At 31.2% G+C, this 25583-nt stretch overlaps 1 protein-coding gene across 5 annotated transcripts in view; it reads right to left on the bottom strand.

Annotated features, from left to right (window-relative positions):
- Chd1 (chromodomain helicase DNA binding protein 1) overlaps positions 1 to 25583 on the bottom strand; it is a 91798-nt gene that overhangs the window by 45051 nt on the left and 21164 nt on the right. For all 5 annotated transcript variants that reach the window (XM_071612382.1, XM_027927623.2, XM_071612381.1 and 2 more), the window contains exons 3-23: positions 25033 to 25234; positions 23952 to 24071; positions 22425 to 22489; positions 20159 to 20305; positions 19754 to 20022; positions 18585 to 18810; positions 18034 to 18134; positions 17627 to 17805; positions 16356 to 16483; positions 15616 to 15832; positions 14673 to 14762; positions 13325 to 13515; positions 12305 to 12493; positions 9510 to 9672; positions 8569 to 8721; positions 4621 to 4692; positions 3933 to 4082; positions 2953 to 3101; positions 2526 to 2622; positions 2331 to 2426; positions 423 to 599 (exon numbers count right to left, since the gene is read on the bottom strand). In XM_071612382.1, the coding sequence (XP_071468483.1) occupies positions 423 to 599; positions 2331 to 2426; positions 2526 to 2622; positions 2953 to 3101; positions 3933 to 4082; positions 4621 to 4692; positions 8569 to 8721; positions 9510 to 9672; positions 12305 to 12493; positions 13325 to 13515; positions 14673 to 14762; positions 15616 to 15832; positions 16356 to 16483; positions 17627 to 17805; positions 18034 to 18134; positions 18585 to 18810; positions 19754 to 20022; positions 20159 to 20305; positions 22425 to 22489; positions 23952 to 24071; positions 25033 to 25234 (3181 nt within the window). The remainder of the gene's footprint in view (positions 1 to 422; positions 600 to 2330; positions 2427 to 2525; positions 2623 to 2952; positions 3102 to 3932; positions 4083 to 4620; positions 4693 to 8568; positions 8722 to 9509; positions 9673 to 12304; positions 12494 to 13324; positions 13516 to 14672; positions 14763 to 15615; positions 15833 to 16355; positions 16484 to 17626; positions 17806 to 18033; positions 18135 to 18584; positions 18811 to 19753; positions 20023 to 20158; positions 20306 to 22424; positions 22490 to 23951; positions 24072 to 25032; positions 25235 to 25583) is intronic.

Genomic DNA, 25583 nt, shown 5'->3' with positions numbered 1-25583 from the left:
AGGAAGAAATGATACAGAATAGAAACACATGAAAGTGAAAATAGAAAAATCAATGAAACAAAATGTTGATTCTTTGAAAAGATTAATAAAATAGGTTAAATTCTACCTAGAATGATCAAGAAAGAAAATACTAACATTAGGTAAGTGAAAAAAGAACATCATTAAATATTCTACAAACACCATAGAAAATTATAGGCCTAGATAGTTTCCCAAACAATACTTCCACCAATAAAGAAATATTTCCAAGCTCTCTAATAGTCCCCAAAAAAGAAGGGAACACTTTTCAACTCATTTTATAAGGTAAACATTATTAAATCAAAGATACTGTAAGAAAAAAATACATATAAAAACAAAACAAACAAAAAGACCAGTCCAAGGTGATTACTATACTCCTAACAGGAAAGTTTAAATTACAAAGTCACCTGTTTTGCACAGTTTCTCATTCTTGGGAGCATATAAATTTCTTCAAGTTCCTTTTGCCTTTCTTCTTCTTCTAACCGTCTTCTTTGATCTTCTGGAATGATTTCTTCCCAGTTTTTTGAATTTCTTTCAGGTTCCAATTCAATGTCATCTTCATCCATATTTGAAAAATTGGCAACCTGATAAATTTCAGAAATTTTAACAGAGTATGTAGTATAGAAAAATGTATTCGTAAATTATAAATTTCTTAAAGAGAGAAACGGTAACATGTTAAAACCTGGAGAAAAAAACATATTATATCAGTAGGACACACCATCCTGTGCCTATAATTTCAGCCACCCAGGAGGACGAAGCAGGAAGATCATTTGCCCAGGAGTTTGAGGCCAGCCTGGGCAACAAAATATAGCAAGGCTGCACTCAAAAACAAAAACTAGCCAGGTACAGTGGCGCATGTCTGTAATCCCAGTGGCTCCAGAGGCTGAAGCTGGAGGATTGCTAGTTCAAAGCCAGCCTCAGCAAAAAGCGAGGCACTACGCACCTTAGTGAGACCCTGTCTCTTCTACACAAAACACAAAATAAGGCTGGGGATATGTGTCTCAGTGATTGGGTGCCTGAGTTCAATCCCCGGTTCAACCCTCCCACCAAATAAATAAATAAAACTATACAAAACAAAAATATCTTGGGAAAATGAATACGACTAAGACTATAAGCTAAACCAGATATGACTACTAACCTATCTGCATTTACTTCTTCATTAGGGCAAAGAGAATCAAACCAAATGACTCTAACAACATTCCCTCCAGGAAAGCTTCTCTTTGCCCTGCTGCTCAACAAAATTATTAGTGTAAAAGAACTAGAGGCAGATAACAAACTAGAGTCAGTTAACAAGTAATAATGAAAAAAGGTAGTATATACTATTAACACGTTAAATAATATTCTATAGAATTCTCAGACCAGTCCATGAACTACCAAGTGCTGTTGAACAACGGTCTTATCTTTAGGATCAAAAAAAAAACCAGATAGAGACATGGAGCTCTGTTAGAATTCAGATAAATGACTTGGGTTCCCTAAGTCCTAGTGTTTTCGTTTCTAAAGGAATACACAGAAACAACAAAGTAACTTTTGTGAGGAGAAAATAACATTTAAAGCACTGAGAGTCTGGTAGATAGCAAGCACTCATTAAAGCTGGTTACCAATACTAATATAACATCAGCTGATATATGTTGTTTTAGATCTTTTTATATTATAGCTCTGTACCCTTACCACATCGTGTATATTTATAAGTATTAATAAATGGTTAACTTACTGCTTATTTTGTCTGATAGATTTAAGTTTTCTTATTAGTGATTGTGTTTCCTTATTAGTCTTCATAAGCATTAATGATAATGCTTAAATTGATATAATATAAAAAATTGCTCTAATAAAAATCAGTTAAAAGGGGCTGGGGTTGTGACTCAGTGGTAGAGAACTTGCCCAGCACACGTGAGGCACTGGGTTCAATCCCCAGCACCACATTAAAAAAACTAAATAAACAAAATAAAGGTATTGTGAATATCTACTAATATATATATATTATATACTAATATATATATATATATATATATATTTTTTTAAATCAGTTAAAATTCGTCATTCATTTACTCAAATACTTGAGGGCATGCTATTTGCTGAGCATTAATTATTCTAGATGACAATTAGAAAGTAACAGCTTCCCCCACCCAACTAAGTTTATCTGTTCATAAGCAATTTGGTCTCTTAATCACATCAGCTGCTACTGGTTTTTCTGAATAATAAAATATTTTTATAAAAACAAATTTTAAGAGAAAAATTATCTTACTTATTATATAAAAGAAAAATTACCAAAATACTAGGTAACTCAATCCCTCTCAATTATATAAAGAGAAATCTACCTTGAACTGGGAAAGCAACTCATCTCCTACGGTTAAAGGTCCTGGTTCATTTTCATGAGTTTCAGCCCTCTTCAAGATTTCATCTATATCCATTTCCTATAATTAAAAGACAAACTTTATTTTAAATACATGTGAATCTTTCCTTTCTATCATAAAGTACACATTCTGAGTATACATTTTTTTTTTTTTTTTAACCTGGGGCTCTTGTTCTTCTCCTTCAGGTTCCTTAAAAAGTTCCTCAGCACCAAACTTTAAAATGGCTGATAATTCTTCTTTATTGAAAGGAGTAGAACTAAAAGCAAATAAAAATGTTTAATTTTAATAGTTCATATTTACATGGCACTTTTATTACATTTACATAGTCACCTTTATAATTGTTACATAAGAAAATTAAATGGGGAAGTTTTAATATAGTTATTTTTAAACTAAGGAACTTTTGAAGTGTAGAAGTTCATGAGAATAAATCTGTAGTGGAAAAACCAAGTACTGAAGGTACACACTCTGACTGAAATTAGTCTTCAAAAATATAGCACTTCAGTGATCCACTCAGTGATATAAAATTTTAGAAAAATGAGTTTAAGGTAACACTAAAATGGCATTTTTTTTATACTAAAGTAACCACCTTGATGGAGCAGAACCTGTGTGAAGTACAGTCTTGCCAGTTGTGTCCATTCTTTGAATTACAAGATGATCTAAAACCATCTTCTTTTTGGCCCTTTCAAGAATATCTTCTTCAACTGATCCCTTGGTAACTAGACGATATATATTCACCTGTAAAAACAGGCATGAGGAAGGAAAATTGCAGTAAAAGGATTTGTTGTGCTAACCTGAAGTGCCCAAACACTAGTATATAATGTGGAACATCCAACATGAAGTTTTCATTATTATAAGCAAAACAAATAAAAATAACAATATAGTTAAAGTTCTTCAATTTTAGAAATTTTTGAGAATATATCTTTCTATTTTACAGTTTAGCTAACAGATGTTCTTCTCTGTTTTTTTTTTGAAAAGTAATTCGTTATTTAAAGTTGATTTAGCTGGGAAAAAAGAAAAAAAATGGTAAATTTCTAATGATCTTATGGCAGTTCCTGTGATTCTGATGTTTCATCACTCATGAAATATAAAATTCTATGAACCTCTCCACAAGACAATGAAGAAGCCTCAACTACAAAACAAAGCTTCCCAAAATTGAAAAGGACTTCCTCTATTTTTTTAAAGTCAGAAAGAGGTTCTATATGGTTGGAATAGTTACAACAGTAATGAAATATTTTGTTACAGTGGTGCCAGTTGGTTGAACAAAATCTATAAAATGAAAGTAGCTTTTATGTGTGTGTTATCTTGTAAGCACAGGGACAATATATGGCTAATATATCAGCTACTGCTCAAAATCTCATTTAAAACAACCAAGTTATTTGAAGATAGTTAAGATAACTATTCTGTCTGACTCTACAGGTATGGTAAACTGGTTTCCTCAATAACTAACTGGTTAAATACAATAGCAAAATGACTATGTTTCCTCTATCTCCTGACGATCTTAAACAATTCTAAATACTAATCATAAAAAATATTCTAATCTAGTAAAATAACAGAAATCAGAAATACCTGTTTTTTTTGCCCAATTCGATGAGCTCTTGCCTGTGCCTGAAGATCATTTTGTGGATTCCAGTCAGAATCAAATATAACCACAGTGTCGGCAGAGGCTAAATTAATCCCTAAACCACCAGCTCTTGTAGAAAGCAAAAAGCAGAAATCCTATAAGAAAATGTAAATTAGCAAGATTTAAAATTCAAATAAGTGAATGAATAATAAAACCAAAAAAATTGATTTTGTAAATTAAAAAGAACTTTACTAATAAAATTGAAAATTAATATATAAACCTTTAGAAAGAGCAATAAACAATACTCCAAAATACAAATAAACCTGTTAATAATAAAAAACAAATTACTTTAGTATTTAATTATGGTAAAAAGAGGGAATGGAATAGGAGAGTGATGAGGCTTTGACTATATATGTAATGTTCATTACTTTAAAAAATAAAGGATAAGGTACATAACAAAGAATTCTAAATGAAAGTGGGTTATTCACTTCAAAGCAAATTAACTAACATGATGAAATGGTATTGTTAAGAAGAGTATAAAATTTTTCAGATTTAACAGAAAATAGACTTTTTTAAAAAAGCCATTTGTTAATAAAAACTAGCTAATACCAATAAATTTTTTAATCAAAGTATAAATATGACTACAGAAAATATAGGATTGAAACAAAATTTACAATTTTAAAGCATTCATACCTCTGATCCCTCAGCATTAAAATGATCTAGAGCTTGTTTCCTCAGCTCCCCTTTTATTGATCCATCTAATCTCTAGAATAAAACACATTAAAATAAAGCATATACCACATTCAAAATGTTAAAAAACAATTAAAATTATAAAATTAAGTATAAAAAGGCATATGCCCTTTACTACAACTTTATGAATACGAAGTACTATAATAAAACAATGTCCAGATCTTTCTCTAATCTGTGTTCTTTACCAATGATTGTTTCCAAGAGAATACATAGTATCAGCAGTCACACTGTTCTGCTTAAGACTCATTGTAGGAGATATGTTAATGAATACATATACCTGAAATAAGTTTCATGAGATGTACTATAGTTTCATAATTTAGAAGCTGTTTTATCTCTTAAAATGTTGTTGAAACTCATTAAACTGATTCCCAGGATCCATTAACTGGTCACAATCCACACTTCAAAAAACATTGATAAAGTCCAGTGTGGTTACTGAACCAATAGCATTAGTGTCAACTAAGAACATAACAACTTAAAACTTGATCCTCACTCCACATCTATTGAATCAGAAGGGTTCAGCAAAAGCCCTCCTTCTAATTCTAATGCATGTTAAAGCTTTAAAGGCACTGAAGGCTTTATTCCAAAAGCCTGAATAACTATCTTGAATGCCTTCAGCAAGAGATTTGAATTTTCTCAGTGTCAACTTCTTTCTCAGTAAAATGGACATAACAATAAGTGCCTCCTTCACAGACTACAGAACTTAGCACAGTGCTTGACATACACTGAGTACTTCCTAAATATTAGCTGTTATTGGGCTGGGGGTGTGGCTCAGTATTGGAAAGCTTTGCTTAGCACGCGCAAGGCCCTGGATTGAGTAAAAGGAAAAAAAGAAAACAAAATAAAAACAATGCTATTATTTTCACTTTAATTATAATCGACATTTAATAAATTTGTTTTAGATTAGAAATAACTTGCTTACTGTGATCATGCATTCAGTGGGTGAGTTAAACTAGTATGTTGGGAAACTATGTCAACCTCTGCTTTGTTATTGTATAAAGTATTTTGAATAGTGAATGACATTTAATAATCATTTATAAAAATTCTCAGTGGACAAATTATAAAAATGAATGTCTGTAACCTGATAAAATATGCACAAACATTTTATAGAAAACATTATACTTAATGATGAATCATTATAATTATTATCAGTGTTGCTATTCAACATTGGACTAAATGTCATGGCCAATGCAGTAAGAAAAAAAGGTCTTTATAGAAAACCTATAAGGATTAAAAATAAAAAAATTAACAGAGACAATATAACTGTCCATCAAATGGAAAGCCTGAACGATTACTGCCTAAATTATTAAAATGCATCATGTAACAAAGTTACCAGCTATAAGATTAATAACCCAAATCAATGGTATTTTTGTAAGGCAGCAGAAAATAGCTAGATAATAACAAACCTAAAAGGTACTAGAGTTACAATAGTAAAACCAAAAACTCAGGAACTGAGATTATAATAAATGTATGTAAAAACGTGTTTCTGGTTGATACTGGTTTGGGTCACTGAATGCAATTCTTATAACAAAGCAAACATTAAACCAGGCTGCCATTTTAGTGAAGTTTCAGAAAGGAGTAAAGGTATAAATATGTCCCTTTCAAAAATATTTTCAATAATCTGTTTTTTTTTAAAACCCACCTGTATCCCATTTTCCGAATAACTAGTGTTAAGAATTCCTGAACCTTTGCAGATTTTTGCAATGTAGATTAGTGTGTTTCTAAAATTTTTGCACCGTTTATTTATTATTCAGTTCATTTAGACCTACTAAGTTAGTTACCATGAATTTACCTACCATTCAGATTCTACCATTTCTTCCTTTCTCATGTATGTTCTGAAAAGTTTCTACCCACCAAGCCCCCAAGCACTATACTGCTATTTGAGTGACTTTCTAGAAGAACAAAGAAATAAGTATGTGTGTTCAATTCACCATTTTTACAAGAGGCTCACTCTGTGAGTATATCTCCCAAGGAAAACAGATATTCACTTGGTATTTACTTGGTACCTGACAATGCCCCCCGCTTTTTTTCCAACAACCAGTGAACAGCAATCACATCAACTGGCTTAGCATGTAGACAACTTTACTTAACTGGGTTAAGGGAATTATCAAAGAATGACTGAGTCAGAGTCAAGTAGGACAAAGGGCATCAAGGCAATATGAAAAGACTGCTTTTTGTGGCCTGATTAAATGTGACCTTCCTCTTGAGAGTACAGAAGAAAATCCAAGGTGCCCTATGAGCTCTAACATAAGGAGAATGCCAATGGTTTATAAGGAAAAATAAACTAGGTATGACAGCAGTTATTTATTTATAAAAACTTTTTTTTCTTTCTTTCTTTCTTTTTTTTTTTTTTGAGAGAGAGAGAGAGAGAGAATGAATTTCAATATTTATTTATTTTTTTAGTTTTTGGAGGACACAACATCTTTCTTTGCATGTGGTGCTAAGGATTGAACCCGGGCTGCACGCATGCCAGGCAAGCGTGCTACCGCTTGAGCCACATCCCCAGCCTGACAGCAGTTATTTATGACATGCCTTTTAGATTTCTTTTTTTTTGCAAATGATGTTTAATATACACTGCTTGCTACTGACAGTTTTTTCAGGTTTTTCATTTCACATGTAGCTCAAAGTGATTGTTCATAATTGACATAATTTTAAAAATACTTTCTGAAAATGTTACTTTAAAAAAGATAATGGTTATAAGAACTTTTAGTTTCACTATACATATTTCTAACTTTAAAAAGAAAAACCTGAAGAACTGAGATTTTGGCTCAGTGGTAGAGCACTTGCATGGGGCCTTCGGTTCAATCCTGAGCATCACATAAAAATACATAAAATAAAGCTATAAAAAAAAAAGAAAGGAAAAATCTGAGAAAAACACTTAAAATTACAACTAGAAAGCCCATAAGGATAGTGGGACATCATCTATTGTGGCATGGTCTCAAACAAAAAAAGTTAAAAGTAATTCTCTCCAGGAAATGATTTAGAACAAGAAGGAATTGATGGTAAAGAACTGCTTACAAGCAATTCTGTACTATTTTTTCCATTTGACCATGTACACAAAATAATTTATTTAAAAATATACCAGAGCAAGGCTAGAGGAGGAATGGAAAGGCAAGGAGTAGCTAAAGGATACAGAGTTTCTTTCTGAGGTGATACAAATGCTCTAAAACTGACATGGTAATGGTTGTACAAATCTGTAAAATATGCTAAAAAAGCAGTGAATGGTATATTTTAAGTGGAATATGGAAATTACATATCAAAGTGGTTTTAAAAACCCTCAAATAATGGTACTCTTCTACTATTCCCCTTAAAAAAATGACTATATATTTTTCAATCTTGTTCATATCAACAAAAACCTGTCCTTCACAGCATTTACCATAGGGATAATGTTTATGTTCATTTGTAACTACCTATACTTTAATGTCTGTCTCCCACATCAGATTATGAATTCCAACAGAGCAGGGATTATGTGTAGTGAGTCTCTTACTTCTCCTATTTTACTATTAGCACAAAATACATACTATTTACTAACTGTACATACTGAATGTTAACTATGTTTCTGGCACTATTTATAAAAATGCTGTAAGGATTAAATATATTTAAGTATTGAGAAGAGCACCTGACTCTAATATCCACCTATTACAGTTTTCAAAATCTAAAGCAAGCATAAGAGACTGAATTAAAAGGAAATTAAAGAAAGAAAAAGTGCTTTGTTGGTAAATATAAGGGAAAAGAAAAAGGGAATTATGACAAGAATTTTTTAAAAAACATTTCTTCAAAGACTAATACATTTTATGTAAAAATCCACTTCATTTACAAAATAATTTCCAAGTTAATTCTGTAAAATAAACTGAAGAATTAGATGAAACTTAAAAATGATAAAGAAATACTTACTTGAAAGGGGAATTGGCGATATTTTAAATATTCTGCAAGTATATCTAACATCCGCACCATTTGAGAAAAAATGAGAACGCGATTGCCTCGTTCTCTTAGGCGAATTAACAGCTTGTCAAGAAGAATCAATTTTCCGCTACTACGAATTAAGTGCTAAGGATACAATAAATTTAAACTGTTACAACACAGTAAAAGAAGCAAATGAAAAAAAAAAAAAACCACTTTCATTATTTTCAATTGAGATTGTGTATTTTCATAATGGTCTAAAAACAATTTCAGTTTTCAAAATTTTCTAGAACCTTTACCATTTTGCTATATTACATTAATTAAAATTGTCCCTTACCGTTTAGCACATGGATTCTTTTATTTTTAGGAAGGAGTAAGAACTGTTTCGCTCTATTTGCTAGTTGTCATATACTATTTCTCCAAAATCTTAGTCAAAAACAGATGAAGAGCAATCCAACATTTAAATGAATAAGCAAATGTATTATACATTAGTATCTGATCCTGGTCCCCCAATGTACTACTTTGACTGGATTACAGATATGCTCTCATATTTTTAAATTTATCTTCCAGAAATAATGGAAAAAGGGAGGCTCTGGTGTTAAGCTATTCTTTGGATTACTATTTGCAAATTCACAAATTCAGCATAATCATTTTTTCATAATTATGAATGTACTAATAGATTTTTTGCTGGGTAAATTACTATAATACATAGTTTGAGAAATATGTTTATAAAACTGATCAAAATAATGATATTAAAATTTTAAGTATTTTTATAATGACTAAAAAATACTCAAGACTATTATTAAAGTAAAACATTAACCAATGAGAATTTCTAACCAATATATTACGTAAGGCACTACACCATTTTCAGTTAAATTTAAATTAACATTCCTAGAATTTTGCTTTACCACAAAGTAATAGTCAAAAATTCTTACTTGTAAGGCCTCCTGTTTATTATAGAATTCATTATTATCTGGTGGTTTAATGAGGTAGCAATGGTTACAACATTTCTTTAGCTCCATCATAATGTTCAAAAAGCCTGAGGTACTGCCCTTGGAACCTTTGCTGAGGGCTTTGTAGTTCCTAGTTAAAATCCATCTTGAAAAAAAAATAATGAAAATGATGTTTAACAGAACAATAACAAGATGAATTCTGAAACCTTAAAAAAAGAAACATAGTACAAGTAAAATTGTACTATTATGAAATTCACAACTGGATATACCACGGACTGAATCTCATTCATAAGACTCATGGGACTCTTTGTTATGTTAATCATTAACTGTACATAGAAAAGGCTTTATGTAACATTGTATGGGATAGTGTATTATAACAGGGATAGTGTATTAATCCTCCCACTCCAATATTTGCTACAAAGATGGCCAACTGTATCATCTACTTGAACCTTCTTACAGTTTTACTGCCTTAGACAGCTTCTGAAATTAGACCTTTTACTCACACCTAAAAGAAACCTCATAATACCTGGTCTCAGTTAGCCACATTGCCTTCTCTAAATTACATTTACACAAAAATATGCAACTTACAGAAGAACTTTTGGTGCTACTAGTCCAAACTACATAAAACATTTCCTTTTTACCATTTATTTAGCACATGGATTCTTTTTTCCATCTTTTACTTTCTTATTCCATCTTTTACTTTCTTCCTTTCTTATAAAATTCATCTTTAAAGAGCTGTGAAAATCCCAAACTATCTAGTTTATATATTTTTTACTAGCCTTCTTTACCACCAGTTATTTAGTATCTCCCTGCATCGGGCTAAAAAGCAAAATAAAACCCAGGGACAATGCTCAATGCTAGAAGAGGTAATAAAGGCTAAAAGACTTTTTTTTTTCTTCCAAAAAGAATTTCTAAAACCTTTAACATACATTTATGGCAGTAATTTAGTATCTTAGTTAATGAAACGTACCTGGAAGAATCTAATGTTCAAGTTTAATGATATATGACTAGCACTGAGAATTAGAAGAAATTGTATCTTCTGTCTACTTTTCCTTATATTTCCAAATTTTCCATAAACATTCTTAAAAAACAACTCCATACCAGAATTAGAATATTATCATTTGCACTACAAAACATACTCATCATAAATTAAAAATCTGAATCTAGGGCTGAAAAGTTATGGCTCTTCTACAACCCTAGGGCTGGGGTTGTAGCTCAGTGTGGTACAGAGCTTGCCTGGCATATGTGAGGTACTGGTTCGATTCTTAGCACCTTATATAAAGAAGTAAAATAAAAGTCCATAAACAACTAAAAAACAAACAAACAAACAAAAAAAACACCTGACTTTGAACAAGGAGCTATCTCCCAACACATAGAAAATAAGATATTTTAAACTATTTTATGGAGAGTACTATACAAAATCTACACTGGAAAAATTCTATAGAATAACTTTTTCTTATCATATAAGTTTTAGGGAAAAAAAAAAAGAAGGGGAAGCCCTACAGATAAATGGATGTATTTCAATCCTGATTGAATTAAACTTAAAAAGCAAAGTTTGGGACAATAGATAAAAAAAATTTAAACATCATATCCAATGCTAATAAAGAAACTATTATTAAACTTTCAAGTGGAATACTAGAACTTGTTTATTAATCAATTATAAGAGAAACATGGAAAAAACATGAGTGGATGAAACTACTGTACCTCTCTGATTTGCCTCAAAAGAATATGAAGTAGGAGAAATGAGGATGGCTAGCAATGAAGCAAGAGTAGTTATGAGTCGAAAATTAAGCTGAAAGGTACATGGAAGGAAAATTTGTTGTAGCTTAGATATGTGGCATTCCTCCAAAAGCTCATGTCTGAGACACAATGCAAAAAGTATAGAGGTGAAATGATCAGATTTTAAGAACCTAATCAGTACATTAATGCCCTGATTGGGATTAACTGGGTGGCAACTACAGGCAGGTATTGTGTGACTAGAGAAAGAAGTAGATCATTGGGAGTATTGTGAGGGGAGCAATCTCTTTATCTGCTTTCCTCCACCTCCTGTCTTACTTCATCAGTCATCTATGAACTGTGACGTATGAAACTCTAAGCCCCCAAATAAACTTTTCCCACTCTAATTGTTCTTGTCAGATTTTTTGGTCACTGTGACAAAAAGCTAACTAAAATAATTTTATTACCCTATTTTTGTGTATCTTTGAAATTTTCCCTAGTTAAAACCTACAACTTTTGTAATAAGTATAATTTTAAGAGCATGATACTTAGACTTGAAACAGATGAAGCAATGTGCTTTATTTTATGCAATTAAATATTTAAGCAGATGACAGGACATTTGATTCTTTAAATAAATGGTACTATATAGTTTTGACATGCAAAATATACACAAAAAGTTATGGCTCTTCTTCATAAAGCAGGGGGGCCTAAAATTTTGTCTTAATTTTTTTTAAACCTCCATCTGTCAATTCTTATAATTATAATACCTTAATATCATGGAAACCCTAACACTTAAAAAAATTATGTAACAGTATAACATCTAGAAAAGAAACAAAATGACCTGTTAGAAGATGATTCAGTCTTACATTACCCACAATTTGAAGGTGACATTATATCTCTTTCTCTATGCCCCATTATGTCATAAGACAAACCCCATTCTAAAATTCAAGAGTTGGTACCCTTAAGGATCCTATTTGTGAGGAGGGTGGGAACACCAAGACAAAAACATGGAAGTCAACCAGAATTAAATATTTGAAACAGGTGTTCTGTGTACAGCTTACTTGTAATATTGTTTCTGTAAAGCACTCATTTCCATTCTTAAAATCTGCTCAACCTTGGCAGGAAGAGATTTTTCTACATCTTTCTTAACTCGGCGTAACAGAAATGGCTCCAGTTCTTTGTGGAGGCTTGCATAACCATACTCTCTCCCTTTCCCATGTTCTTCTTCAAAATCTTCCCAGGAAGAAAACCTTTAAAATTTAAAATAATGGAACAATAAAAAAAAAAAAAAAAAAAAGTGGATGATATTTTCCAGGGTAGTCATAAGAATTTTCCTCCCTTCAATTGTATATACTTATAAAAGTAAAATATGAGTTTTATAAGTCATGATTCCCTTTGAGCTTAAATCAGAAGTATTTAAGTATGAAAGCAATTATTACTGAAGTATTTCTCACAAATAAAAATTTAGCCAGGTATCGTGGTACATGCCTGTAATCTCAGAGGCTAGGGAGGCTGAGGCAGGAGAATTGTGAGTTCAAAGCCAGCCTCAACAGCCCTGTATCTAAATAAAATATAAAAAAGGACTGGGGATGTGGCTCAGTGGCTAAGCACCCCTGCGTTCAATCCCCAGTACCAAATAAATAAATACATACATTTAAAGCTATGAATCTATTATTAAAAAATGTGCATGCTCCCATCACGAAGTTGTTTAACTTTTTCTAGTCTATTTTTCCTTTTTTGTAGAATGGGATTATCAGCAGCTTGTTGTTCTTTTTACTACTACAAGTCAGTATGAAGAACAATACTATTTTGATTTTCAAGCAAGGTATATTTTGAGCATGGGTAAATCAATTGTTGTAATTTATTATACATGGCTATGTACAAAAATTTAAAAATTAAAATGCCACAAACCCCAAATAGTATCTCACCCCATCTCCTTTTATTCTTCTCAATAATCTGTGAAACAATGTTTTAGAGCAATAAAACCACTAACTGATTTTTATTACCCGCATTAATTTTTTTCCATCCAACATTAGCATACAAAATCATGACTAAAATTGTATGTCCCAAATTAGTCTTACTTTTCTGGCATAATGAAATGTAGTAATGACCACAGCTCTTTGAGGGAGTTTTGTAGAGGAGTTCCAGTAATAAGCAGACGGTGATTCGATTTAAAATCTATTAAAGTTTTATAAAGAAGGGAGTCATCATTTTTTAGTCTATGTGCTTCATCAACACCTATGAATGCCCAATTCAAACCACCAAGGAATGCCTTAAAAGAAACAAAAGAGCACAGTTAATATTGAGAAAAAAATGGAATTTAAATTTAGTATTCCTCTTTGATGTGAATTCAGGTTAAAACAAACTAAATTAAAAATAAATTCTGTCTAATTTCCAAATAGAAAAATAATTTTTATTTCAAGATTTATTGGAGTCTTTAAATCAAGTAACACTTCATACTAATTGTTTTTTCTATGACTAATTTAACCATTAGACAGGAGCAAATATCAGGTTGAAATTTATACTAGCTTATATAATAATGAGAAAGGAAAAACTAATAACACCATTTAGAACTTTACAAGATTTTAAATCTTGGTGGTGGTGCACACCTGTAATCACAGTGGCTCGGGAAGCCGAGACAGGATGATCGCAAATTCAAAGTTAGCCTCAGCAACATACACAGGCCCTAAACAACCTAGGGAGACCCTCCCTATCTCAAAAAAATAAATAAATAAAAGGGCTAGGGATGTGGCTCGTTGGTTGAGCACTAAACAAATCCTAAGTCCAATGAAGGTCTCCATTAATGTCAATTTGGAACAGTGTCTTATTCCAACTGCAGGTATTATTTACTACTTGACTTTTATGTACTATATAGATCTCTATCCAATATATAAATTTAGAACTCTAACAGGCCTGATTCTGCTGCTTAATAACTGTGTGATCTTAAGATAATTTCATTAAATTCTAGGAGACTCAATATTTCTATTCAATAAAGTAGAAACAACAAATAGAATGTAGAAGAGAGAATTTATTGACACAGTAGCTGTAAAGCAATTAATACAGTGCTTCATAAAGTGGTAGTTTCATCATGTTAAGCATCATTCTCCTCTCTAAAATGCTTACAAATCAACAGACACTACAAACTGGTTTAAGTGAAGAGTTGGCAAGCATTTTCTGTAAAGAGTTAAAATCACAAATACTTCAGGATTTGCAGATCAAAATGTGGTCTCTATCACATATTCTTTCTATATAATCATTTAACTGTAACCCTTTTAAAAGGTTAAAAATCATTCTTAGCTCAAGGCCCACAAGCTGTAGTTTGTTGGCCTGGGTCATGATTTAAGTTATCCTTTCATACTGTCTACAAACATACAATAAAGGCAAAACTGACATATACAAACAAACAACAACAAAAGAGATAATACATACCTTATCCTTCAATAAAATTTCATAAGTTGTTAAAAGTATATTAAATTTTAACCGTTTGGTCTGGGGATGCATCCACTCATGTGTTCGTATCTATTAAGAAATTTTAAAGATAATTAAGAGAAAATTAAGCAAATTATTCTTTTCCTTGAATATCTAAAACAAAAGCCACTCATAATACATACACACACAAAAACCTGTGAATGTTTATACAATAAAAATTATTTTTAATGTCCTGCATGCTGTATTAATCTCATCATGAAATACAAACACTGTATCATACAAACATCTTATTTAAAAAAAGAAACAAACATCTTTTTAATACACACCTTCACTGAAGAAAGATCTCATTTAATAAAACCTAAGAAATTCATTTAATATTAACATTTATGGATGAATATCTGGAGTTTTCTTCACAATGGGAGGACAATAATATGTAGAGGTATAGAAGAAACAAAACTGGCAATGAATTAAAATTGTGAAGTGACACTGTACTGACAGCTTTGTATATCTGAAATTTTCTATAAGAGTTGGAAAAAATACATATGATATCTAAACCTTATTTGATTTTGATTATATCCAATTTTTATTGTATCTAATTATGATATTTTATTATTTTTATTTTATCTTTGTGGCAAATTCTATGCTAGAATTAAGGCTACAAACCAGACACGGAGGCACATGCCTGTAATCCTACCTACTTGAGAGGATGAGGCAAGAGGATTCCAAGTTTGAGGCTAGCCTCAGCAATTCACTGAGACCCTGTTTCAATATAAAAAGGGCAGGGGATGAAGCACAGTGGTAAAGGGCCTCTAGGTTCAATCTCCAGTACCAAACAAATGAACAAAACAAAAAGAATGAACTACAGAAACAAAACAAAAAAGATAAAATACTCATGGTCAAAGACAGTATTTCCAGATTTTAAATCTGTGGGGAAACAACTTACCATGTTTCTGCTGTTAATATCACCTAAATAAACCACAGCATTCATTTGGGAAGCCCATGTCTGAATCTCCCTTTGCCAGGATGTGAGAGTAGAAAGTGGTACTACTAACAGAAAAGGTCCATATAACTGATGTTCATGAAACAAATAGTTCAAAAATGAGATCGTCTGTATTGTTTTTCCAAGGCCCATTTCATCAGCAAGTATGCAACTATTTCCTCTACAAAGTTAAAAAACAAAAAATTTTAAAATAAGTATGTAATAAAGATTCAATACATACAGAAGTCTTTTCATATCATGTGGACACATTTATATGAACATACATATGATCTATTAGAGATAAAGTCCAGAGATACTAAATAATTATAAAAAGTATCTAGGAAGAACACAGGTGAAAAATGCAACTAGGAGTTATGTATATTCTCAAGAGCAGAAACTATAAGATATGGAAAACGTGGACTAAATTATTACTGTAAATAACTATAGAAAAGAGAAATATTCTAGAAATAGTGTGGGATGAGACTGTACATGATATTTAAATTGAATAAAAACACTGAAAAATTCCAACAATTAAACAAGTTATACTATATAAGTCCCTTCTTTCTAGTACGTAATAAAAACTATTTATAAAAAACGGGGAATGAATATAAAATCCCAAAGGGCTTTATCCTTTATAATATTGGAAATCTTCTCTAACTTTTTATAAAATTTTTAATCTCAAAATGATTTTAAAATATACTTACTTGCACCATGAGTGAGCAAGCCAATTTAAACCATTCAGTTGATAATCTCTCAATTCCAAACCCTCATGTCCTCCAATATAGGATGGTTGCTTCTTCAAGGCTACAAACCTTGGTCTCTGTTTTAATACCTGTAGTGGAAATAAATATTAACTTACAGAATTACTAAATATGAGAAATTATACTAAAAGATGAAAATTTCAGCTTTCACCACTAACTATAAAATTCCATGTAAAGTCATCAATTTCAGAGAGTCACTACTCAAAATGTATCTGAAGATTTAGTCAAGACTATTTTCTAGGATTCTAACAAAAACACAGTGAAATATTCTGCCCTCTTCTTGAATAAACAAATGAAAGAAATCAACTCCTGTAAAAATACATGGGACTCAAGTATTCACAAGCAAAGACTATGTTAGATTCATTCATAGCCATTCCTCCATCCTTCATCTAAAAATAAACCATAATACTTGTTTAGCATTCTATTACATTTCTGATTTTAAAAATACCATAACAGGGCTGGGGATGTGGCTCAAGAGGTAGCGCGCTCGCCTGGCATGCGTGCGGCCCGGGTTCGATCCTCAGCACCACATACAAACAAAAATGTTGTGTCTGTCGAAAACTAAAAAATAAATATTAAAACTCTCTCACTCTCTCTCTCTTTAAAAAAAAAAATATCATAACAAACCCAAAAACTATCGCCAATAACTTCATACCAACTATGAAGATTTCAAAAGTATTAGGCCAGATAGTCCAGGATATTTTCTTATGAGTGTGTCTCTCTTTTCCTTTCCTGCCTTCAGAGAAAATATCTGCTATTTTTAAACCCCTCTAGTCTCAAGGAAGATTTCCCTATTTTATTTCCCCCGTTTATTCCCCACAATGATCACCATCACCACCATCAATATTTCATCTTTCTGACATAATGTCACTCAATAAAGATAAAAGTCAATGCCACAGGGCTGGAGTTGTGACTCAATGGGCGGCACTGGGCTCGATTCTGAGCACCACATATTAATTAATTAATTGATTGATTGATTAAAGGTCCACCAACAACTAAAATATATGTGTAAACATGAAATTTAAAAAAAAAAAGTCAATGCCACATCTAAGACCATATAGCAATTGGAAGACCCTTACTTCCTATAAGACCTATTAACCAAAAAGTAGTCTCCTTAAGTATGTCTGAAATCAAAATACAAGTCTACTTAGACCTGTAGAATTTGTGATGCATAAAAATATCTTCATTGATTAAAAATGTCAAATAATACTCACTTTGCAATCTTTAAAGGGAGTGGTTTTTGATTGGTTCCTACTAAAATACTCGTCAATGCATGCTTGAAACTTTTTAGAAATGAGAGCTCCATCTTCCCAGCTGCACTCTGAGTATGGAAGCCCCTGCCATTTGCAATAATAATCAGGATAACCAGCTGCTGACTTTTGATTGGAATGAGCTGTGAGATAAATTAGTATTTATTTTATCTTTTGACATTTAAATTTTAGAAACAAATTCTCAGCAAAGGCTACACAAGTAAAAATTAGTCATCTGCTTTATTAATACTATCATTTTTCAAATATACAATTAATACTATATTTGACATGTAAACATCAAACTTACGACATTTTAAAATTTTTCAAGTATACATACAATAAAAGTTTTATCAGAATCATTTATTACTAACCAATTATACGTTCCACTATTTGATACTGCTTATGTAGATCATCTGTAAGCTCTTGTTGGCAATTATAATATTCCACATCTTCTGGTGAAGCATTTTTCAACCTGAAAAATTTTAATCCAAGAATAGACTTCAAAATCTCCTCTAAATCACTTATCCTACTAAACACTTATCAGTTAAGCACACAAGCTCCCATTTTACCACTTCATCAACATAAGCCAAGCTTGTACAATGAAGAAATTGAAACAAATGGAGCATCATTAATTTTTAACTTTACAAATTTGTAATTTTTAATGAATTATATGTTTTTACACACACACACACATATATATATAGAGAGAGAGAGAGATAGATTAGATATACACACACACTTGTTATCAAGGAAAAATTTGGATATGGCTACCCTAAGAGCTTTCTCTTGAAATGGCATACTATAGATCAGGTAGTTATTTTAGTTCTTGAATATATATATTTTTATTACCAAAAAGCTTAGTGGAATCTTTGAATTATAAATATGTGTGTGGGGTGGGGGGCGGTTTACACAGCATGCTTACCATCTTTTTGTTTCTTGATCTTTTTTCTTATAATTATCCAATTTTTTCATTCCTCTAACATTCTGCTGCTTAAGGGTTTCTTCTGTCTCCCAGGTGTTGTGGATATGTGACCATCCTTTCCATTTAATTAAATACTGGATTTCTCCTGGCTCCTTATTTTTTTCAAATCCTGCATTTGGGTCACCATCTGCTTCAACTGCATAGATGGTGGTAGTAGCACCAGTAGCTAAAAACAAAAGTACAAGCCCTTCAACATAACTGTTATACGATTAGGATTATTTCCTTTCGACTCTAAATTTCAAGAATATTAATACAAAACAAACCTCTTATATAAGCGAATAATCAGTACAGAAATTTATGTCAAGTTATATTATACCTAAAAGCAATTCAGAATTTTAGAAATAAAAATTACTTAAATTTAATACCCTCACTTTTTTTTTTTAGAGAGAGAGAGAGAGAGAATTTATTTATTTATTTTTTTAGTTTTTGGCGGACACAACATCTTTGTATGTGGTGCTCAGGATCCAATCCGGGCCGCACGCGTGCCAGGCTAGTGTGCTACCTCTTGAGCCACATCCCCAGCCCCAATACCCTCATTTTTAAAATTCAAAAAATAAACAAGGCCAAAACACAGTGGAGCATCCAAGATTACATGCCAATTTACAATATTAACAATTAAGAGGCTGTTTTTCTTGTTAGTTTGTTTTTAATTTTGAGATAACTTCCCCAGGCTGATCTCAAATTTGCAATCCTCCTGCTTCAGTCTCCCAAGTCACTGGATTACAGGCATGCACCACCACATTCAGATAATTTTTAATTATTTTAATGTTATATTTTAAAACTACATCTCTAGGTAACTAAAAATAACCTACTATTTAAGATGTATAAAAAATATTTCAAAATCCAAACACTTTGTATAACTGAAAATACTTAAATAGCAACTGATTATTTAGGTATAAGAGAAAAATTTAAATGCATAAGTTTGAAATTTTCCAAATATCCATATCATATGACATGAGGTCAAGTGAATAGTTTCTGAAAAGATCTAAAAATAGTTTTATAGCAAATAATTAAAACAAAAGAAAAATCCACCATCTTGGCTTTCAAATTTTAAAAAAATTAAGAAGTACTTTAAATAACAAACAATAAAATGCTTTTTTGAAAAATACCTCCTTTTCTCCCAATCCGACAATCCATAAACTTTTCTATTGTTTCAAATTCTTCTTCCTCAGGTTGAGGAACATCCTCTCCACACACTTCCAGTAGATCATCAGAATCTGTTTTCATTTCTTCATCTTCCTTATAGCTAACATTGACAGTTGCTTGGCGACGAGAACTTCTTTTATCATTATCATAATCTTCATCATCATCATCATCAGATGAATCAATCTGCCTCTTTTTCTGTCCAATAATCTTTTTTCCATTTTTTGACTTAGAGCTGAGGAAGAGCAGGAGGTTTTTTTTTTTTTTTTAAAAAAAAAGACATTTTAAAGCAAGTTTTGAGGAACTATAGAAAAAGGATGAATACCTTCTGTAACTAATAATTTTTCAAACCAATAACATAATGCACTTACCGATTCTGAGGTTTTCTGCTTTTGACTTTGTTTTGGGGTTCATAATCCGATTCTGTTTCATCACAACTGCTTTTATCTCTCTCTTCAGATTCTGAATCTGAACCAGACTGAGATGGAGATCCTGACCCAGACATCTGCCAATCTTCACTGTATATAAAATTTATAAAGTATTTTTACTTAAACATACATAAGTTATGTATGATAAAATACAAAGATGAGCGACTACTCTTCCAGTTAACATAAAAAATATTATTCCTTTTACCTATGCTAGAAAATATTAAATGTCTGTAAAATAACACTGGAAAATATTCTTCACAGATTTCTCTCTTCAGATTTTTATTAATTATTTAGATACCTCAAATGAACTGTACATAAAAATGGTATCTGATTCTCATTATAGATGAAAATGTACTATGCTAACTCAAAAGAGCCACAGGTTTAGTTTTGAAAATCTTGTAAAATTATTCCATTTGCCCTCTCAAAAAACAAACCCAATTTCTTTCGTTTTAATTTTCTGCAGACTGTGATTTGTAAAATGTCTTAATAAACTGAATTTACTAATGGTATATTTTCATTAAGAAAAGCTTATTTAGAAAAAAAGTGTTTAAAAAAATAAAAAAATTACCAATAGTATCATCTCAATCAATATTCAACAATTATCTATTACTATTTTTAGTCATTTAATCTATTTCTTTCCAATTCACATGTAGAGAATAAAATATTGGATGCACATGTCAGTGTTATTAGATAAAGTTGAAATAAAACACACGTATATTAAATTCTTACATGTACAGGTTGAATATCCCCAATTCAAATAAAAAATCTGAAATTTTTTACCATCATCATATTTGGGATGTTTCAGATTTGGAAATATTTCAGATTTTTAATTTTAAGGTTAAGGATGGTCAACTGGTAAAGTCTGTAAATATCCCAAAGTGTGAAAAAACAAAAACGTGAAACACTTTTGGACTCAAGCACTTCAAATAGGTATAATCAACCTATATTATATCTTGCATTGGCTATAGCTTTTGCTCCATTGCTCTGTGTCTCTTGCATTAATCAGGAGTATGCTAAAGATTATAAAAACACAGATAAAATCTGATTATGAAAGTAAATAACAAAAGCAAATTGTTATCTTGAGATCTTTTTAGGGTTTGGACACTGAATGTAGCAATATGCAGGCCATATGAAAAAATCTATTATATGTTTTGTAAATTATTTATATTAAAGTAAATTTATCAAAACCATTCATTTTAAGAAATGTATACTTAGGGCTGGGTTTGTAGCTCAGTGGTAGAGCACTTGCCTTACATGCGTGAGACCCTGGGTTTGATCCTCAGCACCACATAAAAATAAATAAATAAATAGTCATTTTAGGTTTAAAAATTAATAACTCAGTGAAAGATTTAAATAGTTGAAGAGACAAAATATTTGAAATTGCACTTATTTTGCTTTAGAAACTAGAATACAGGGCTAGCTCAGTGGTAGAGTGCTTAACTAGCATGTATAAAACCTTGGGTTAGACTGCTAGCCCTGCAAGAAAAGGAAAAACAACCTGAAAAGTAGAAGACCACAGATTTGGAGTAGCTAAGAGTTAAAAACAAAAAGAAAACATTCAAAGATACAATGAATGAATTTTCAAAAAGTAATAAAAAATATGAATTCTTATATTAAAGATATATGAATCCTGTGGGAAAAACAACATATCCAAACACAGATATAACAAAGTGAATATTCCAAATATCAAAGACCAATAGAACATTTAGAGATCAAACAACAGAACAATGCTTCTAAAGAATGAGAAAAAAAAAAATCATTTCAAATGTATATAAACTCAGAATCTGAGGTACTTAATGAGTCATGGTTTTATGCAAATACAGTAAGTTTCTAATTGATTTCTTTCATGTCAGTGAAGTAAATTTCATGTGCAGATAAATAGTAAGGATAATTATTAACATAAATTAACAATCATCAATCACCCTATGATCCCTATACTCCTAAATTTCCCAAGTTATTAAGATTTTTTGACATTAAGGCTAAGTAGATCTTTAAAATTTACAAATATTTAGGGGTAAGAATTATAAGAGATAAAGAAGTGGCACAAAAATCTAAGAAAGATAAATGTTATGGGTTAATGGTTTAAATCATAAATGCCATGAACAAAGAAGTTCTAAAAGTCTATTTTTGGCAACAACTTTCATAAAGAAATACAAAGTTATTAGTATTTTCCTGATGCAAAAGTAGTCAGCTGAACAAAATGACATACTCTTTATGCTTTTTCCTCTTGACCTCACTTGATGAATCATCAGAATCTTCACTGCTAGAGGAATCCTGCAAAGAAAAATTTTTAAAATGTCATTCATAAATGTTTAAAATTTAACAAAGCCAGCTATGCTATATAATATTCACTTTGCTAATAAGAGTATGCTTAAGTTCTTTTCTTTTTGTTCTATGTTCTTATATTTACAATAGCTGGCTTAAAGTAATTAATAACATTTTATTGGGAATTGAGATAACAAAATCAGATAAATATCATAATGTCAGCACTTTGTATAAAACCTTAAAATCTACCATCTCAGGTGATCATTATTGCTGTGTAGTATAGCCACAACAAGGAATTTGGTATTCCAAATTTTGAAATAACATTATTCTTCAACAGTAGATAATTTTTGACACAGTTCTATCTGAATGTTTCTATCCAAACACACATTTATGTATACTTATACACAAACACAGAATCTACATTATTTACAACTGCAGTCTAGTCTTTAAAAACTATTATGAGAATAATTTAGTTTTTCACTAGCCACAATATGAAACCAATCTATGTTGGCTTATATACACTAAGGGAATATTATTCAGCTACAAAAAACAATTTTATCATTTGCAACAAGACGGATGGAACTGAAGGACATGTTTACTGAAATAAATGAAGCACAAAAAGACAAATATCATAAATTCTCACTCATAAGTGGAAACTAAAAGAATAATAGTTTCTAGAGCCTGGGAAAGGTATGGGGGAAGGAGGGATGGAGACAGGCTCATTAATGGGTACAGTAGTGGAGGCAGCTGAATAGGAGGAAACACTCTAATGTTACATAGCACAGTAAGATAACTATTAACTGACAATAATTAATTGAATATTTCAAAATTGTAGAGAGGACTGAGTATTTTCAATGCAAACAAATTATGATATCTGAAGTGATAGGTATGCCAAGCACCTTCATCTGATCTTACACATTGTATACATGCAACAAAATATCAAACCCTATCCCCATAAATATGTACAACTGTTTTAGTTAGAAATAAAAACACTTTTAAAAAAACATGTCAACATTCTATAAAATCTACTACTATAATATTCATCCACTGGTGTGTACAGATGTATATGTGTTATTTAATTCTTTCCTTCAAATTTCACATTTACATTTATTTCTAGTTGTTGTTTATATATATACACACACACACATACACACAGTGCTGAGAATTGAACCCAGTGCCTTATACATGCTAGGCAAGTGCTCTACTACCACTGAGCTATAACCCCAGCCCAAATTTCTAGTTTTGCTATGATGAGCAAACACACAAATTTCACATTATTCTGAATTAATCTCTAAAGTGGAAATACTGTATAACATTATGTCTATATTTCAAGATTTTTTTTACAGGTATATTTAAATGCAGGTATTTTCTATTTATCCTTTCAAAGAAATTGCTTTTAATAATTTCATTAATATTAAATGGTCAAACATATGATCTACTTTTAAAATAATAACTCATTATGAAAATTCACCTCTTCTGATCCACTATTAGATGAAGCTGGATGTTGCTGTTGCTGTTGCTGCTGTTGCTGCTGCTTCTTAAGCATTGCAGATCTCTGAACAGCAAGAATACTGGGGCTAGATTTCCAGAACTGTAACAGAAACATGTACCAGGAAAAAGATGAAATGTGGCAAAAACAGAAAAACAATTTACTGACAATTCTAACATTTTCTCTGCCCAAATAATAAATTGACTATTTTCCTCTTTCATGTTACAAATACAATATCACTGCAAAATAATTAAAATAAAATGCCAGACTTCACTATATATAAGAAAATTAATGGAGTGTCAAGTTTCATAGATGACAATAATCATCCTCCTCTTTTAAGAGCATTATTTTCACAAACAAATTGAAAATATGCTATACTGGTGCTACTCAGTATAGTTACCTATTTTATCAGTGTGAGTAAAGATGAAGAGCTGAGTCAGAATACAAATCAACTATGTCACTATAAACACAATAAGCTCAGCTGACCTTTCTTCTTTTAAAGCAAGATTTTTCTCTATGAAAGCAGTTGTAGGTTGATTTATACTCTCGGCCCAAGCACCTAATCTCATTAAAGACCAATACGATAAGTAACATAGCATATACTATCAGGAAGTATGGTCAGGTTTTAGTTTATGCTGTAGTACTTTGTCTCAAGCAGAAAAAAAACCCTATCCTATTCTACCAATTATCTTTGAAGAAGCAAATATTAAATCTTCCTCCTATTAGTAATAAAGTATCTCCTTTGAAAGTCTTAAAAGGAGATATCACTGTAAGCTTAACAAGTAGACCGCATGAAGTCTTTAATTTTTACCCATGAAACTATTGTTTATGAAATTCAACTTTTGCCTCAGAAAGAGGTAGAAAAGGCTTTATCTGCATATACATTTGTTATATGTGCCATTTTATAGACTGTTTCACTTAAGCTAATAGTTCACACTGATGTATAGCCACAACTTATAGAATTACTAAAAGTAAACTTTGTTTTAAATTTGTTTTGTAACCCTATAAATTTTCCCAAAGTAATGCCAAAAATCTAATTTTCATTGGATATTTTATTTATTACCTCAGTTCCATCAACTTTCGGTGGTTTTGCTTGAACTTTGTTTTCTCGTGATGTGTCTGACTCAGACTCTGACTGACTGCCTGATTCAGATGCAGAGTCAGAGTCACTGCTACCTGACTGGCTACTGCTTCCATCACTGCTGCTTCCAGAACTCGAACCTGATCCAGAGCCTGAAGCTGAACCAGAATCATCATCCGACTGGCTACAATTAGAAAACACACATATTTCAAACAATATTCATTAGGAATTTAATAGTCAGAAGGAAGTTCCAGATCATTAACCATTATTTCAATATATCAACTTTCTATACCCAAATAGAAAAGAGAATCAATGTTATTTAATTTATAGTAACATATCTGACAGATTTTAAAACATATGCAATAAGATATTCTCCCTTGAAGTTAATAAACAAAACCCCAATTATAGGCTCCAAGGTCAGACACTTGGAAAGAAAATAAATTTGAGGTATGGTACATACAAGTTTAAGAGGCCAGCTTTAGCAATTACAAAAAAGAAATTGTATGAACGAAAGATTTAATATGTTGAAAATC

This window comes from Marmota flaviventris, chromosome 5 (assembly GCF_047511675.1).
Source record: "Marmota flaviventris isolate mMarFla1 chromosome 5, mMarFla1.hap1, whole genome shotgun sequence".
In the NCBI taxonomy this organism is placed as follows: Eukaryota; Metazoa; Chordata; class Mammalia; order Rodentia; family Sciuridae; genus Marmota; species Marmota flaviventris.
This window is presented reverse-complemented; position numbering and strand designations above follow the sequence as displayed.